Source organism: Carcharodon carcharias, chromosome 9 (genome assembly GCF_017639515.1).
Source record: "Carcharodon carcharias isolate sCarCar2 chromosome 9, sCarCar2.pri, whole genome shotgun sequence".
Taxonomy (NCBI): domain Eukaryota; kingdom Metazoa; phylum Chordata; class Chondrichthyes; order Lamniformes; family Lamnidae; genus Carcharodon; species Carcharodon carcharias.
Window position 1 is genome coordinate 146,624,832 of NC_054475.1, and position 17,000 is coordinate 146,641,831.

The window sequence follows — 17,000 nt, forward strand, 5'->3', positions numbered from 1 at the left end:
GTAGGTCAGCGAGCACAGGGGTGACAGGGGGACGGGACTTGCTGCAAGTTAAGATATGGACAGTAGAGTTTTGGATGACCTCAAGTTTGCAGAGGGTGGAATGTGGGAAGCCAGCCAGGAATGTGTTGAATAGTCAAGTTTAGAGGTAAGCCAAGGTATGGATAAGGATTTCAGCAGCAGATGAGCTGAGACAGGGGAGAAGTTGAGTGACGTTAAGGTGATGATAGGCAATTTTAGAGATGGTACGAATATGAGGTCGGAAGTTCATCCCAGGATCAAATGTAACACCAAGATTGTGAACAGACTGTCTTCATTTCAGACTGTTGCCAGAGAGAGGCATGGAGAGAGTGGTTAGGGAAAGAGTTTAGCGTCAGGACTAAAAGCAATGATCTCAAATATCCTGATATTTAATTGGAGGATTTTTTTGCTCATCAGTACTAGATGCTGCATAAGCAGTCTGATATTTTAGCAAAAGTGAATGAGTCGAGAGAGGTGGTGGTGAGGTAAAGCTGGTTGTCATCAGCTTACATGTGAAGACTAATGCCATGTCTTCAGATGATGTCATCAAAGGCAGCATGTAGATAAGAAATAGGAGGGGGCCAAGGATTACTTTTCTTCATTCATGGGATGCGGGCTTCACTGGCTGGGCCAGCCTTTATTGTCCATCACTAATTGCCCTTGATAAGGTGGTGGTGAGCTGCCTTTTTGAACTGTTGCAGTCCATGTGGTGTAAGTACACCCACAGTGCTGTTAGCAAGGGAGTTTCAGAATTTTGACCCAGCAACAGTGAAGGAATGGCGATATGTTTCTAAGCCAGGATGGCAAGTAACTTGGAGGGGAACTTCCAGGTGGTGGTTTTCCCATCTATCTGCTGCCCTCGTCCTTCTAGATGGTAGTGGTCGTAGGTTTGGAAGCTGCTGTCGAAGGCACCTTGATGAATTCCTTGAGTGCATCTTGCAGGTGGTACGCTATGCTGCTACTGTGTGTCGATGGTAGAGGGAGTGAATGTTTGTGGATGTGGTGCCAATCAAGCGGGCTGCTTTGTCCTGGATGGCGTCAAGGGTGAAGGCAATGGCGTAGTGGTATTGTCGCTAGACTAGTAATCCAGAGACCCAGGGTAACGCTCTGGGGACCCGGGTTTGAATCCCACCACAGCAGATAGTGAAATTTGAGCTCAATTTAAAAAAAAATCTGGAATAAAATGTCTAACGATGTCGTTGATGTACAGACCCACCTGGTCATTAATGCCCCTTTAGGGAAGCAAATCTGCTGCCCTTACCTGGTCTGGCCTACATGTGACTCCAGACCCAAAGTAATGTGGTTGACTCTTAAATGCCCTCTGAACAAGGGCAATAAATGCTGGCCTAGCCAGTGATGCCCACATCCCATGAATGAATAAAAACAAGTCTTAAGGAGCTGCACTCATCCAGGCGAGTGGGAAGTATTCCATCACACTCCTGACTTGTGCCTTGTAGATGGTGGACAGGCTTTGGGGAGTCAGGAGGTGGGTTACTTGTTGTACGATTTCTAGCCTCCAACCTGTTCTTGTAGCCACATTATTTATATGGCTAGTTCAGTTCAGTTTCTGGTCAAAGGTAACCCCCAGGATGTTGATAGTGTGGGTTCAGTGATGGTAATGCCATTGAACATCAAGGGGTGATGGTTGGATTCTGCCTTGTTTGAAATGGTCATTGCCCGACACTGGTGTGGCTTGAATGTTACTTGCCACTTGTCAGCCCAAGCCTGGATATTGTCCAGGTCTTGCTGCATTTGGACATGGACTGCTTCAGTATGAGTTGTCGTGAATGGTGTTGAACATTGTGCAATCATCATCAAACATCTCCACTTCTGACCTTCCTGACAAGGAAGGTTGTTGATGAAGCCATTGAAAATGGTTGGGCCGAGGACACTACCCTGAGGAACTCCTGGAGCTGAGATGATTGATCTCCAACAATCACAACCATTTTCCTTTGTGCTGGGCATGACTCCAACCAGCTGAGAGTTTTCCTCCTGATTCCCATTGACTCCAGTTTTGCCAGGGCTCCTTGATGCTACACTCTGTCAAATGCAGCTTTGGTGTCAAGGGCAGTCACTCTCACCTCACGAGTTCAGCCCTTTTGTCCATGTTTGAACCAAGGCTGTAATGAGGTCAGAAGCTGAGTGGCCCTGGCGGAACCCAAATTGGACGTCAGTGAGCAGGTTATTGATAAGCAAGTGCTGCTTGATAGCACTGTTGATGACCCCTTCCATTACTTTACTGATGATCGAGAGTAGACTGATGGGGGCGCAATTGGCCGAATTGTATTTGTCCTGCTTTTTTGTGTACAGGATATACCTGGGCAATTTTCCACATAGCCAATTAGATGCCAGTGTTGTAGCTGTACTGGAAAAGCTTGGCGAGGGGTGTGGCAAGTTCTGAAGCATGTCTTCAGTGCTGTTGACGGAATATTGTCAGGGCCCATAGCCTTTGCAGTATCCAGTGCCTTTAGCGGTTTCTTGATATCACTTGGAGTGAATTGAATTGGCTGAAGACTGACATCTGTGATCTTTGGGGGAAGCCAGAGGTAATTTGAGGGAAGGAAAAGAAGCCATTGCAAGTGATTCTCCGGCTACCATTAGATAGCCAAGAATGGAACCAGGTGAGAGCAATCCCAACCAGCTAGACAACAGTGGAAAAGCATTTGCTGGTGTAATCAAAGCAAATCCATCTTAGGTTTAATTCCCTGTTGAGTTCTGATCTCATCTTGGATGACATGCGTACTACAACTGACCTCAGTGCTGTAAGCTAGGCAGCTCCAAAAATAAGTGAAGGTTCTGCCCCTGCTTGCTATCCAGTGAAACCTTGCTAAAAAGTGCACCCCTAATTCAAGTGAGAACAATATCAGGATCAAGACGACTAGCAACACACACACACATATACAAGGAATGCCCATTGGGACATAGTGCCATGGGTGACCAGCAACAATGCAACCATATGCAGAGAAGGCTCAAGTTGCTGAACAGCCTACTCCTGGTCCAAGTATAGACAGGGGGAAAACCAGAGTGGGAGGAAAAATTGGGAAAAACGCACGAAGTATGAGCAACATAAGAACATGGTCCGATTATATTGTTTACTGAAGTCCGTTTCAAACAGCACGGTATACAAAGTAAAAACAGTAATGAGTGCCAGATTTCAGATTGAAACCATGGCCTATAGAGCTCAGGGTGTGCCTTTGCCAAGTACCATCTATAAAACTAACACCGAATATCAGTATTAGGTGTGCTGGCTACATGTTTCTCTACAAGAGGATGATCCAAGTTTTCTTTTCCCTTCTTTCTGTTACTCCGGTCACAATGTTTCACACAGTTCCTACACTGTTCATTCCTTCACCTTTGCAGTGGCAATTCAATTACTCTTCTGATTAAAGCTGTGAGTTAACTGGCCCAGTCCTGAAAGCGGAAGCAATCACTTGCAATTTTCCACACTGTATTTTGTGGGGTTACTTGTGCTGTGAGTAAGAAATTCTGATTGAAGTATCGCTGTTTATTTCCTTCAAATTTCACTGTTCCACAGGTGACCACGAGCACAGTGGTCTGTCCTTGAGTAGCTTGCTCTAGATGGAGACAAACAAAAAAGCTTCAGTACAAACATAGGTGAATCAATAAAACATCCAATAACTTTAGAAGAATCACAAAGCTAACACAATGACCAGATACACAAATTTTCAAAATGGGATGGAATGTATCTTTCTTCAAAGCAATAGCTGGAACAGAAGAATTTTACATAATGTTTTGCTTTCATTTTAATTCCTTGCTTTAAACTCATTTTCCCTTTTTATTCTTAATGCAAGCTAAGCCTCCCTTGCAGGCCCAGTGTTTGATACCTGATCTTGGATACATTGATAACTTCTGTCACATTAGAAGAGCACATTGCAAAATAAAGACGACAAATCATTAAGCTGGCATCCTAGCATGCTTTATGGAACAACGGCAAATTCATACGTAACAGCTGAAAATATTCAGGGCAGTGTGCAAGGATGGAAATAGAAAAATGCAACAGTCCCTTTCATCTTTACAACCAGTTTCAAATCCAGAGAAAAAGCTTCTCCATCATTTGTAAAAGAAAATATTAAGGGGTCGGACATGACAGCTTTTGTTCCCTTGTGCACAAACATGATAAACTGGCTTGGGCATTTTATCTTGATAACACCACCCCCTCGACAAAGTGCGTTTTGCCGAGACCTTAGAAGTGTGCTGTGGAGACCAAATGGTCTGCAATCATCCTGTTACAACAAACAAGAAAACTAGTCAAATATATACACATCGCTCATTTGTGCTTAATCATTGCTGCACTGCAAACAAAGAGTTCACTGGTGAAGCAGCCTTTGCTGTTACAAAGTAACAAACGCTAGCACTCAAGTATCTGAAACTAGTTCAGTCGATGATTGACTACAAAGTCATAAACTAGTCATTCAAAGAACAATGTTTTCAATATCATCTCCTAAAGGGATGATTGAATCTAGGCGGCAGAGGGGAGAAAAAAAGTATTTTCTTAAATTAGCCAAATATGATAAACTAAACAGAAACTAAGTTCGATAACAAAATAGAGCATGGATAAAATGGAAAAAAAGTTTGTTTCATGCTTTCCAAATACAATTTTTTTCTAAGAAATCCAATTTCCATTGTTTTCTTCTGCAGATGAAGGGGAAAATTGCTTAAGAAATGGAGCAGGAAAGATCACACACAATTCATGGGAAATCTAACACATCTATTTATCTATTGTCTTTTTTATTAAAGATAACAAAAAGATCCAAACCTGCGACCTACTGTATGAATACTGATACAGATGCAGTTATTAAGGTTTTAACAATTCAAAACAGGTCATATTTGATTCAATTCAGGTGTAACTGAAGCATACCATGAACTGGCTGACAATCCAACATGTTTACTTGGAAATCACTAGAAGGCAACATTTCAAAAAATTCAGCAAGTGCTTGATGGCCCGATATTGCGTTACCGTTCCATACTAAGGTCGCTGTATCCAGGTACAATCTGGTCAGTACCTGTGAAAAATAAAATGGATGAAGAAAAGATGATCAAAACGCAAAAGCTGAAGACAAAGACATAACGGAATGTGACAAATGGCAATTTAAATACATGTCAAACATTTGGGTGCTGCTGACCAGATACTCATTTTACCAACTCCCTCTTCATTGAGGTGACCAATGAGGGTCAGGCGGTGGCGATTGCTTAGTGGTAATCCAGAGACCCAGGGAAAGGCTCTAGGGACTCGGGTTCGAATCCTGCCATGGCAGATGGTGACATTTGAATTTGATAAAAATCTGGACCACGAAACCATTGTTGATTGTTGTAAAAACCCATCTAGTTCACTAGTGTCATTTAGGGGAGGGAATCTGCCGTCCTTACTTGGTCTGGCCTATATGTGACTCCAGACCCAGAGCAAGGTAATTGACTCTTAAATGCCCTCTGAACAAGGACAATTAGTGATGGGCAATAAATGCTAGCCTAGCCAGCGATGCACACATCCCATGAATTAATAAAAACAAAATTCATTGAGATGCAGCATCTGTAAGGTGAGATCTAGCATAGCATTTTACTGGCTAGAAGAGATGAAACTACAATGCACAAACCATAAAAAATAAGAATGACTTGATCAGTTTGCAGCCAGTTTAAGTGCCTATCTTTAAAAAGACATGGGTCCCAGCTCCAGAAAGGACTGTGGGACATTGAAAAGGCAGCAAACTGGCAGATTTAAATAATAAGCTCTGGAAAACAAGGTTAAAATGAGCTTAAAAATAAGTTAAAATTTTATGTAAAATTAAACTGAAAAATAGTATGAGAATAAATAAAGAGGACAAAATCAGGGAGGTAAAAACGAGTGCCAACCTTTTTTAGCGTGTGCATTTTAACAAAAGTTCCACGCATTGGTGAAATTACTTCCAGGATTACAGTAGCAGGACTGTTTATAACATATTGGTTAGATTTTCCAGGTGTTACACAAGGTCATATCTTAAAAATTAGCAGTTCAGGAATCATAGAACTCCTTGGATTTGTTGGACATCTGAGGAGGTAAGATAGGCCTGGAGGAACTGCACATGAAACAACCTCAAACAGCCTCCCATACATAATCATATTTACTGCACCAATACTGGAGTCAGAATAAACAATCCAATAAAAAACAGAATATTTTTTAACCCACATCTAGCTATAACTAATAAAAATGGTCATGACATTTTATTGGAATTGAACTTTCAAATGCCCGTTCTTATATTTTCTCTCTGGGTTTTCCTTGGTCACTTCTCTCCTGTCTCTTCCCCTTCCAATAACCCAGTTAAAATAGCTTGAATTGCAGAATTAGCAAGAAAAGGGAAGCCATGCACAGTTACGGAAATGTAGTTCCCAGAAGGTCCTTACTCTTCTCCTTTTGTTCATGGTGTCATAATAAATGTTGACAAATTCATCTGCTGCCCTGCATGCCTGGTCCGCATGTGTTTTGAAGTCCTGAAAGTTAGAAGATTCATTTTTTTTTACACACAATGTTCTGAAAGTGAAATACCGATATTTATAAAATGCAAACTCAACTCTAAAACCATTATAATCACAGTTCAGTTACAGAACAAGCTGCAGTTAATGAATTAGCGTTGAAGAATCGCAATGTCGGGGCAGGGGGGGAGAAGGTTTACTTTCTTGCAATAAGTTGCAGAGGAGAATCTGGATGACCGGGAGCAGGTTGTCCACTGTCACCCAACTGGCAAGTGAATGCTGCGTGCAATGGGAAAAGGAATAAAAGAATGATACAGCACAGACCATTCAGCCCATCCCGCCTATGCCAGCTCTTTGAAAGAGCTAAAATGGAAACAGAGCATGCTGGAAATGCTGAGGTCCTGGCAACATCCGTGGGGAGAAGGACACAAGGGGGTCGACCCGAATGGTTAAATCCGTTGCTCTCTCCACAGATGCTGCCAGACCTGCTGAGTATTTCCAGCATTTTCTCTTTTTGTTTCCAGGTTTCCAGCAACCGCAGGGTTTTTTTTTCAAATTTGCCTTTAGAACGGTTGCCTCGTTAGTGTCACTCCCTGTAGTCCCGAAGATAATATTATATAAAAAAGGAGCAATGCGCTGAAACTCTTATCCCCGGTTGTTGACTTCATGGGGTTGGAGGGGAGTGGGAGTAGGGGTGGGGGTGGGGGGGGGGGGGTAGTAGGAGCCTGGCCGGCTTTTCAGGAACGGATTGCGGGTCCCCGAGTGAATTTACCCCCCCCCGGGTTTTCCGCTCTCACCAGACATCCGGCCATGACCAACAACCAAAGAACGAGCGCCCCCACGCCGCTGCCGTCACCGTCTTCGTCGTCGTCACTTCCCCTCCAATTGCAGCGTCTGTTCCCCTCACCAACAGCCCGCCCTTTCCGCTTCCGGTGTGGTGTGCGGCGCCCCTGGATCCGACCCGTTTCCTGGAAAACCCCGTCCCGGCAGCTTCAGTTCCGCCCTGGTAACGACACCTGATCAAGGTGACGATGGAAATGATGGGGACAGAAGACTCGGGGGTTTTAAAAGCACCGTTGAATAAATGAGTGAAAACCAGGTGCTTTTAGCAAATCACAAGTTTCTTATTTGGCTGTAGGAAGCTCTTTAGAAGTGAGTTGGATGTTGTAATTTAATGAATAGTGTCTTCTGCTAACATAGGGTTTGTTTACTTCCAGCCACTGGCCTAGACCATTCTTCTTTCTTTACAGATGCTGACTGATGTTTTGTGCACTTCCTGCACTTGCAGTTTTTTCCTTTTTACTTACTGCTTCAATCTGGTGGAGGCCATCCAGGGAAGGTTTCAGATGGAGGGTAATGGACCTGAAATGTTAACTCTTTCTCTCTCCAGAAATGCTGCCTGCACCTGTTGTGCACTTCAGCATTTTCTGTTTTTATGTCAGCTTTCTAGCATCCACGGTATTTTGCTTTTCCACATAGGAAGGCTTAGCCAGAGCCCACCGGAGGAATGCTCTGATTTCAAGGGAATTCATGGCACATAGGGTCATCCGAATGGTTCACCAGCCCTGCAACCGCTGGTACCTGCCTGTTTGGCCCACCTTGACCACTGTCATCATAGCTGATGGAGGTAGTAGACTCCAGTATTAGATACTATACGGTACACTGTACTAGGTTGCAGGTCACCTGACCTGGGTGTTGAAGGTCGGATAAGACATGATGGAATCTGTCTTGATAGAATTCAGTTACTGCAGATATGTGTTTATGTTAGGAAGATCTATTATCAATAAAGTTACAATGTCGACGGCCTGTGTGCTTTGCTGAAACAAAAAATAAGACATGGTGTCAGAAGTAAACTAAATGCAACAATAGAGATTCTGAAACTACTGCCAGAGCTTGGTTCAGAGGGCAATCTTGCTGAAAGCTGGAGGAGGTTCCAGCAGTGATTCGAGCTGTACCTCATAACGATGGGCAGTGATAAAAAAGACCCTCAGGTACAGTCTTCCATCTTTCTTCATGTAACAGGGGAAGAAGCCCTCAAAATCTATAACACGTTCACGTTTGAAAGTGATAAGAAATGATATGACTTGAAAGAAATATTGGAAAACTTCAAAGCCTACTGCAGCCCTAAGAAAAACATTGCGTATGAAAGGTACTTTTTTTTCATACATGCAAGACAGTGACATCATTAGTCAGTACATAACTGAGCTGAGAAAACGAGCTAAATTTGGAGAGCTTGAAGAATCACTCAAGATGGAATAATTTGCAGAATTGCAAATGACTCGCTAAGAGAACAGCTTTTGAGAGAAGTTGATCTTACGCTGCAGAAAGCAAGAGATATCTACAGAGCAACAGAGACAGCGAAATGCCAGATTAAACAGATGACAGGAGATGCTAAGCCGAACACGATCAAGCAGTTAAACAGAAACAGCCCCGGGAAAGAACAAATAGACAGTCTGAACTGCAAAGAGAACAAAATTGCTATTAAAACATTTAAATGCAACTGATGTAGAACAGAGCATTTATGACGTAGTTGTCCAGCCTACTTCGTTAAGATGTGTAAATCGAAGAAAGTGCACACAATTGTTACAAACACTGGAATGGAACTTTTCATTGGTGCAGTAACAACAAATTCCAAAGAAGAGGAATGGAAGGTTGATTTAAAAATTGGCAACATGATGGTGAATTTCAAGCATGACACAGGTGCACAAGCAAATGTCATTCCCATAAGCCTGTATCATAAGATAAGCAAAGAAAAACAGCTAACTAAAACAAACATGAAGCTTTCTGCTTATACAAGTGGAAAATTACTGTAGAAGGCAAGTGCACACTTGAAAGTGAATTATGAAAAACAACCTCAAGCACTTCCATTCATAGTGATGAAAACTGATGCAAAACCCATTCTTGGAATCAAAGCTTGTGAAAATCTGAAGCCAATCAAGAGAATAACGACTGTCACCACTGATGACATCCTGAGCGAGTATAAAGATGTGTTCCAGGGAATTGGCTACTTAGAAGGAGAACACACCATCAAGATTGATGAAACTGTGACACCCAAAACACACCCGCCCAGGAAAATACCAGTAATGCTGAGACTGACTGGAAGCAGAGTTAGACAGAATGGAGAAACTTCACATCATCAAGAAAATTGAAGAACCGACAAAGTGGGTTAATCCAATTAAATTGTAGGAAAATTCTATGGGAATCTGCGAGTCTGTGGATCCCAGAGACCTAAAGCGGACAGTACAAAGAGAGCATTACCAGCTGGCAACAGCTGAAGAGATCATGTGTAAGCTAGCTGATGCTAAACACTATTCAATCTTGAATGCAAGTTAAGTCTTCGTGCAGGTCAAGCTGAATGAATGCAGCTCCTATCTCTGTACCTTTAACACACCATATGGGCAATGCAGGTTTTTACACTTACCTTTTGGTATTAATTCAGCTCTGGAGGTGTTCCATAGAACAGTGAAGCAGCTGTTTGAAGGGTTAGAGGGTGCGGAAACCTATATCGACGATGTGCTGGCCTGGGGAGCCTCACGAGAAACACACAACCACAGATTGAGGCAGGCGCTAACCAGAGCTAGAGAAAGGAACCTCAAGTTGAAGAAGGAAGAGTGCAAAATTGGCCTTTATGAAATCAAGTGCTTGGGGCATGTGCTAACGATTGAGGGACTGAAGCCGGACCCGAGTAAAATTGAAACAGTCATGAACATGCCATCCCCAGAATGTAAGAAAGACTTGGAGAGGTTATTGGGAATGGTGACCATCTTGGGAAATTCATTCCCAAACACGTCAGACCTGACAGCACCTCTCAGATAACTTCTACAAAATGATGTGGAATGGCACTGAGAACAAAATCACCAGGAAACTTTGACCAGTTGGAAGAGAACACTGACCCAGGCACCAGTGTTAAAGTGTTACGATGTCAGTCAGCCAGTCAAGATCTCAGTGGATGCTTCAAAGACTGGCCTGGGAGCTGTCCTCTTGCAAAACAAGGCACCAGTGGCATACGCTTCAGAGGCAATGACTGAAACACAGCAGCAGTATGCCCAACAGAGAAAGAAATACTAGCAATTGTGCTTGGCCTAGAATGCTCCTACCAGTTTCTGGCAAAGACATGGAGGTAGAGGCTGATCATAAGCCTTTGGAAGCTATGCTTAAAAAGTCCCTGAACTGTGCACCACCAAGAATCCAAGGATTACTAATGCATGTGCAGAAGTATCAGGTCAGAGTTAAATACAAACCGGGCAAGGAAATGTACATCACAGACACTCTGTCACGTACATATCTACCCATTTTGGAGGAAGAGGATAAAGAAGCAGAAGCACAGGTTCACATGCTGAGAAAGAACTTACCTGTGGCTGTAACCAAACTGGATGAGATCAGGGAAGTGACCAAGAATGACACCAGCCTAAGAAAACTGCAGCAGATTGTGTGGGCCAGCCAGTTTGCACATCGGACTGGAGCCCCTTCTGCTGTACTGGAACTTTCGAGAGGAACTTCATGTAGCAGAAGGGATACTTTTCAAGGGAGAAAAGATCATAATTCCTGCAACACTGAGGAGAGAAATGCTGCAGCGCATACATGAAAGTCACCTCGGCATAGAAACATGCAGGAGAAGAGGTCGAGATGTAATGTAGAAAAGAGGTGTGGAAAAGAGGTCTATTTTTTTTATTTTTCCTTAGTTCTGTTGAAGAGTCATACGGACTCGAAACGTTAACTGTGTTCCTCTCCGCAGATGCTGTCAGACCTGCTGAGTTTTTCCAGGTATTATTTTTGTTTTGGATTTCCAGCATCTGCAGTTTTTTGCTTTTATCAAGATGTAATGTATTGTCCTGGAATGGAAGCACAAATTGATGAAATGGTGATCGTGTGTGCAGTATGTCAAAAGTACAGTTAATCGCAACAAAAAGAACCACTTCAACCACGCAGTGTCCCAAAGAGGCCCTGGCAGAAAATTGGAGTGGACTTGTTTACATTTGACAACAGTGAGTACACACTAGCAGCAGCTTAATACTCAAAGTTTATTGGGTCTGTGCTGCTGAGAAATGACAGTAAGATCATCACTGTAATAAATCATTTAAAATCGGTTTTTGCTCACCATGGCATACCTGAAGTGCTCATCTCAGATAACAGTCTACAATTCTCAGGCACTGAGTTTCGCAAATTTGCACAGGCCTGAGAGTTTTCCCACATTACATCAAGTTCCAAATATCCACAATCCAACGAAATGGTGGAACATGCCGTACAGACCTTAAAACACCTGTTGAAGAAGACAAAAGTTACCGAAAGAAACCCCTGGCTCTGCTGGCTGTCAGGAATACCCCATTAGAGGGCAGTGGATCATCTCCAGCACAGCTGCTGGTGAGGGGAAGACTAAGAACTAAGCTTCCAACTGTGCCCCAACTGTTACTTCCACAGCCAGTGAGCTACAGCCTGCAGGACCTGCTCAAACTGAGACAGCAGAAGCAGAAACAGCACTTTGATGGAGGCACCCAACCTTTGCCTGACCTGAACATGGGGAACACAGTGAGGATACTTCATGAAGGGATCTGGAATCCTGCTGTTGTCACAGGAATCACTGGAGAACCAAGGTCTTACATAATGCAGGTTCCCAAGGGACAACAGTACATGAGAAACCAGAAATTCTTATAGAAAAACAAATGAAACACAACCTTGCTCTGAACCAGAAAGTGTATCAAGACTTTATGTACTTGAGTTGTATAAAGGTTTTTTTTTTAAAAAAGGGAAATGTCATGATCATAGTTGATTGTGGTAGTGCACTCCAGTATTAGATACTATACGGTACTCTGTACTGGATAGGGGGGTCACCTGTCTTGGGGGTTGAAGGTCAGATAGCACATGTTGGAACCTGTCTTGATAGAATTCAGAAACTGAAGATATGTGTTTATGTTGGGAAAATGTGTTACCAATAAAGTTAGCTCAGCTACAATATCGACGGCCTTTATGCATCATTGAAACAAAAAACAAGACAACCGCTACACTGGATAGAGGAAACATTCTACAACTGCACCGTTTCGAGATTGTCACTTTTAATCCTAAAAAATCAGTTACATATTTTAAATATACAGCAACAACTTCTATTTACATAGCACCTTTAACATACTAAAACATCCCAATGCATTTCGCAGGAGTATTATGAAACTAAATGAGGAATCAAGGCACATAAAAAAATGTTTAGGGCTGAAAGCTTGGTCAAAGAGGTAGGTTTTAAGGAGTGTCTTTAAAGAGGGAAGGGAGGTAGAGAAGCGGAGGGGTTTAGGAAGGGAATACAGTGTTTGGGGCCTTGACAGCTGAAGGCAGACTCCAGTGGTGTAGCGGCCCACACGCATTTCTTCTGATGCAGACATGCATACTTCATGCTGCCCTCCAATTTAAATGATTGTCGCTTGCAAACAGTGCTAAGCACAATGTTGAGTGACTGCTCACCTCAGCTGGAGACACAAGATTGTGAGAGGTTGGTACCCCTTAATGCTAGCCTGCATAGTTAAATATAGCCTGCACCTTTTAAAGGGGAGCTGCAATCTGGCTGAAGCAGATGTTGGAATTGATTGGAGAAGATGGTCTGACCTGCAGTGAGAATGAATAGGGCACAACAGAGGCAGAGGGCATGGTGCAAGGGACTCCAACGCAGCACTCAAGGCTTTGGAGCAGAAGGTGGACAGGAGGAGCGAGATAGCCATCATGGTCAATGCAATTCAGTACAGCCCCAAAGGCCTGGATACAGTGCAGAAATAAGTTTAATGACCTCACACAAGTAGTTAAGGTTAGCGAAATCATTTTTAATAATCATATCCCACTAACTGCACCACAAGCCTCACACATTGCTCAATCCACCCCCATCGCTCAACTACCAACAATCTCTATCATCCATAGTTGATATTTAACGTTCCTCACTTTACCTTACCCTCATGCACTTAGCACTGCTGCAATACCCACATCTCACAGCCTGTACACATTGTTAGCTACTCAACCATGACAGCCATGTCAGGGTCTCTGCCACCTCCAGGGTAACTGTCAGGGGAAAGCCCATACCTGCTTGGCCGACTTACCCTGCAGCCATTTAATGGCTGTCGAACCATTAATTAGCTTGAGGCGGGCTTTCTGCCCCATCGGAGAGGATGTCCTGCTGACCAATCAGAGGGCCAGCAGCACCCTGGTCTCAGCAGCACGACTGTTCAGCGATGAAGCCTGGACTTTAAGGTAAGTCTGGAGTCTTGATGGGGCCAGTCTAGCAGACCCAGTAAAGGGAGCAAGGGGTGGAGGGGGCCAGGGTGGACAGGTCATGGCCAGGGTGGTGGGAGAGGAAACAGGAGTGGGAATACCTTTGGGGGGACTTCCAATATGCACAGGGAATCTGCAGGGAAAGCATCCCCTGCCCTTGTCTGCCCACCAGCTCACCTGGTGAAACCTACTGGGCTGGAGACTTGCTCCTGGCTTCCTTCCGCTGCAGGTAATATCACAACCGTGAAAGGAGGCAACCTTTAAGTGGCTATTAATTTGCAGCCGTGTCTCCCAATGCCTCCTGCGCCGCCGGTAAAATTGTGATGGGGGCGTGGGTAGGCACTAGGAATGGCGCCTAATTTTAAGGGCTTCCTCTGCCTGCCAACCTTCCCCCACACTCCCCTCTCTCTTGTAGGACAAGATGGTGCATAACCAGAGGCAGCGGGAGCTAACCAGAGGGGACAAGCGCGGTTGCTTGTTTATACCCCTATGGAGGAAATAGTGCTCACCATCATTGGAGCTGCCATTGCTGGGGCGATAGCTACCAGCAGGGCTGAAACAATTGAAGAATATGCTCATACCTAATCCTCCTTCTCAAATCCCACTTCCACGCCATCCCACAATCTCTTCCGATATACAAGCTGCAGATGGTTTACCCTTAGTTTCCACTCCCACCTGCCAACTTCCTCGTAACCCTACCCTTGTGCCTTTCTCCTTTCAGATACCCAAAAACTGGTCAGGCAGTGATGCAAGAAGATAAAGAACAGATTACTGATGAAGAAACTCAGTCATTCACTCTGACACTTAAGGCTGCCAGCTCAGATACTGGCATTGCACATTCCTTAGAGGGTAGCTTAGAGGTGCGATCTGCACATGGTGAGTCACCAGGCATGAGCGGCCTGCAGCTAGGGCAGGGAAAGAGGGTAGCGGAGTGACCATTGTTGGAGGGTGAGTCACATATGAGTTCTACAGCAGAGGAATCAAATGAGGTGTGTGATGGGGCGGTGTGCGGCAAAAGGCTGATGGATATGCACACAGAACTGCTTGGCGCTTTAATAGGCCTACCAGAAAGCCTGTGATCAAGGAGCAGAGAGGAGCCTGGCAGCAACCCTGGACAGAGGTTTGCACAGAGCTTGGAGCCCATCCTTTCCAATGTGGAACTGGTGGTCAACTCTTATGAGAACACTTACAGACACGCCATGCTGCAGCATCTGATGACTGACGTCTCAGCTTCCATTGAAGCACCAGCAGCAGCTACACATTGCCTGAGTGCTGCGTTAGAAGCAAGGCAACAGCAAGGGCATTAGTGAAGCGGCACCGGGTAGATGAATGACTGCTGTCATCCTGGGAGAGGATAGCAGGTTCACATTCCACAGAGTAACACTGCCCGGGGGGGAACAATTCAGCAATCCTAGTAATCCGCGGATGCTGCAGCATGGCGTGTCTGTAAGTGTTCTTATAAGAGTTGACCACCAGTTCCACATCGGAAAGGATGGGCTCCAAGCTCTGTGCAAACCTCTATCCAGGGTTGCTGCCAGGCCCCTCTCTGCTCCTTGATCACAGGCTTTCTGGTAGGCCTATTAAAGCACCAAGCAGTTCTATCAGCCCATGCCGAAGTGGTGCAGTCCGAAGTCAGGCCCTCTAGGACCGGAGCTGCATGAGATCACCCTGTAAGGCCATCCACAGTCTTCCCCACTGGAAGCCAGCAGCCTTACACCATCCATGCTGCAGCTACTGACTTAGCACTGGGTGGGAGCACTAGGACAGACAGACATTAAGGCAGTGCACAAGGGTGACTAGTTGACTTCTGTAATTGAGTATAGTTTGGTTAGTTTGCTACAGTTTTGGCTTTTGTTTCAGGATTGTGGCCAAGAGGATATTGTGAAGGTGTGTAACAGAGGGCGAGTAAGGTATGGGACGATTGTTGAATGGTTGAGGTTGTGCTCACTGTTCCTCCAACACCTTTTGCCCTGTACCTGATGGCAAAAGCGGTGGCCTCTTGATAATGAGGTTGTACAGGATACAGCAGGCCAAGACAAACATACATGCGCCACAGTGAGAGGTGCAGGATTCCTCCACAGTGGTCCAGGCAGCGGAAGCATTTCTTAAGCAGCATAATGACCTGCTTAATGATATTTCCTGTGGCAACATTGCATGCAGTATATGCAAGCTGGATACGTGTGTGGTTTGCGCACCAGAATCATGAGCCAGATGGCCGATTGCTGCAGAATGAAGGCCTTGGTGACTGTTGCCAGGATATCGGGCATATACCTACATCATACATTGAGCATGGTTGCACACACCAGCTGCACAGTGAGGGAATGGAACTTTGTGATTGCAGTTCATCTCACAATTTACATGTGACGCCTGTAAAGCAGTATGTGTGCAGTCAGTGGCACCCTGCACCACGAGGAAGCCGGCTGTCCTGGCAAAGCCCATGTGTATGATCTGTTGCTTCTCTCTAGAAAGAGTGATTTCTCAGAAAACGCATTAAATTTGCTTGTTTTCTCGTTGAACTGTACATTCAAACATATGGATTGTAGGTGGACATTTGGCCCAAGATGCAGAAGTGCAGATAGCAACTGACGGGATTTCCGCTGCTTATGAAACATAAACTTGTGCATCTCTATTTAAGGATGCTTGTAAGATATTCAGTATTTCTTTTATGTCCTCCTGTAAGTTTGATGAACTTATTTTGTAGCTTTGTGTAGGTGTTGATTAAATTTTAAAAAGTGTATTATTTATAAATTGTACAATATTTATAGCGATTTTACTGGTTGAAATAATGTTGACTCTTTTATAATACCAATGGTGTCTCTCATGGTGGTGGTCTTGTGCCACAGTGTATACACTCCCTGCTTCTGAGCCAGAAGCTCTGGGATCAAGTCCCACTCCTGGACTTAATGGTCAAGGAAAGTGCATTTATAACCTGGCCAAACAGGTTGGGTATAAATTTGTAAATCCTTCTATCATACTCCAATGGCAGTTGGTAAGAGTGGGAGAGATTATTGATCAGCCATATGATGCAAAGAAGATTGGACTTATTACTTCAGACTACAACATGACTGAACAGGACCAGCCGTATAAATACTATGGCTACAAGAGCAGGTCAGAGGCTGGAAATTCTGCGGAGCGCAACTCATCTCCTGACTCCCCAAAGCATATCCACTATCTACAAGGCATGAGTCAGGAGTGTGATGGAATACTTTCCACTTGCCTGGATGAGTACAGCTTCAACAACACGCAAGAAGCTCAACACCATCCAGGACAAAGCA

General features: G+C 44.3%; 2 protein-coding genes across 3 annotated transcripts in view; one reads left to right on the forward strand and one right to left on the reverse strand.

Moving 5' to 3' along the window:
- Positions 1-3,091: 3,091 nt before the first annotated feature.
- nxt2 (nuclear transport factor 2-like export factor 2) lies at positions 3,092-7,361 on the reverse strand. Of its 2 annotated transcripts, none has more exons than XM_041194981.1 (4): positions 7,281-7,361; positions 6,415-6,501; positions 4,898-5,042; positions 3,092-3,593 (listed from the first exon to the last, which is right to left on the reverse strand). In XM_041194981.1, the coding sequence occupies exons 1-4, from the start codon at positions 7,293-7,295 to the stop codon at positions 3,415-3,417; spliced, it is 426 nt and encodes a 141-aa protein (XP_041050915.1). In that variant the 5' UTR covers positions 7,296-7,361; the 3' UTR covers positions 3,092-3,414. The 2 variants fall into 2 exon arrangements, with proteins under 2 accessions (XP_041050915.1, XP_041050917.1); XM_041194983.1 differs by lacking the exon at positions 7,281-7,361 and adding an exon at positions 7,045-7,169.
- Positions 7,362-7,492: 131 nt separating this feature from the next.
- Positions 7,493-17,000, forward strand: part of LOC121281878 (retinal guanylyl cyclase 2-like) — a 76,681-nt gene continuing 67,173 nt past the window's right edge. Inside the window, exon 1 of the mRNA XM_041194980.1 lies at positions 7,493-7,635. Within this exon, the coding sequence (XP_041050914.1) occupies position 7,635 (1 nt within the window). The 5' untranslated portion in view covers positions 7,493-7,634. The remainder of the gene's footprint in view (positions 7,636-17,000) is intronic.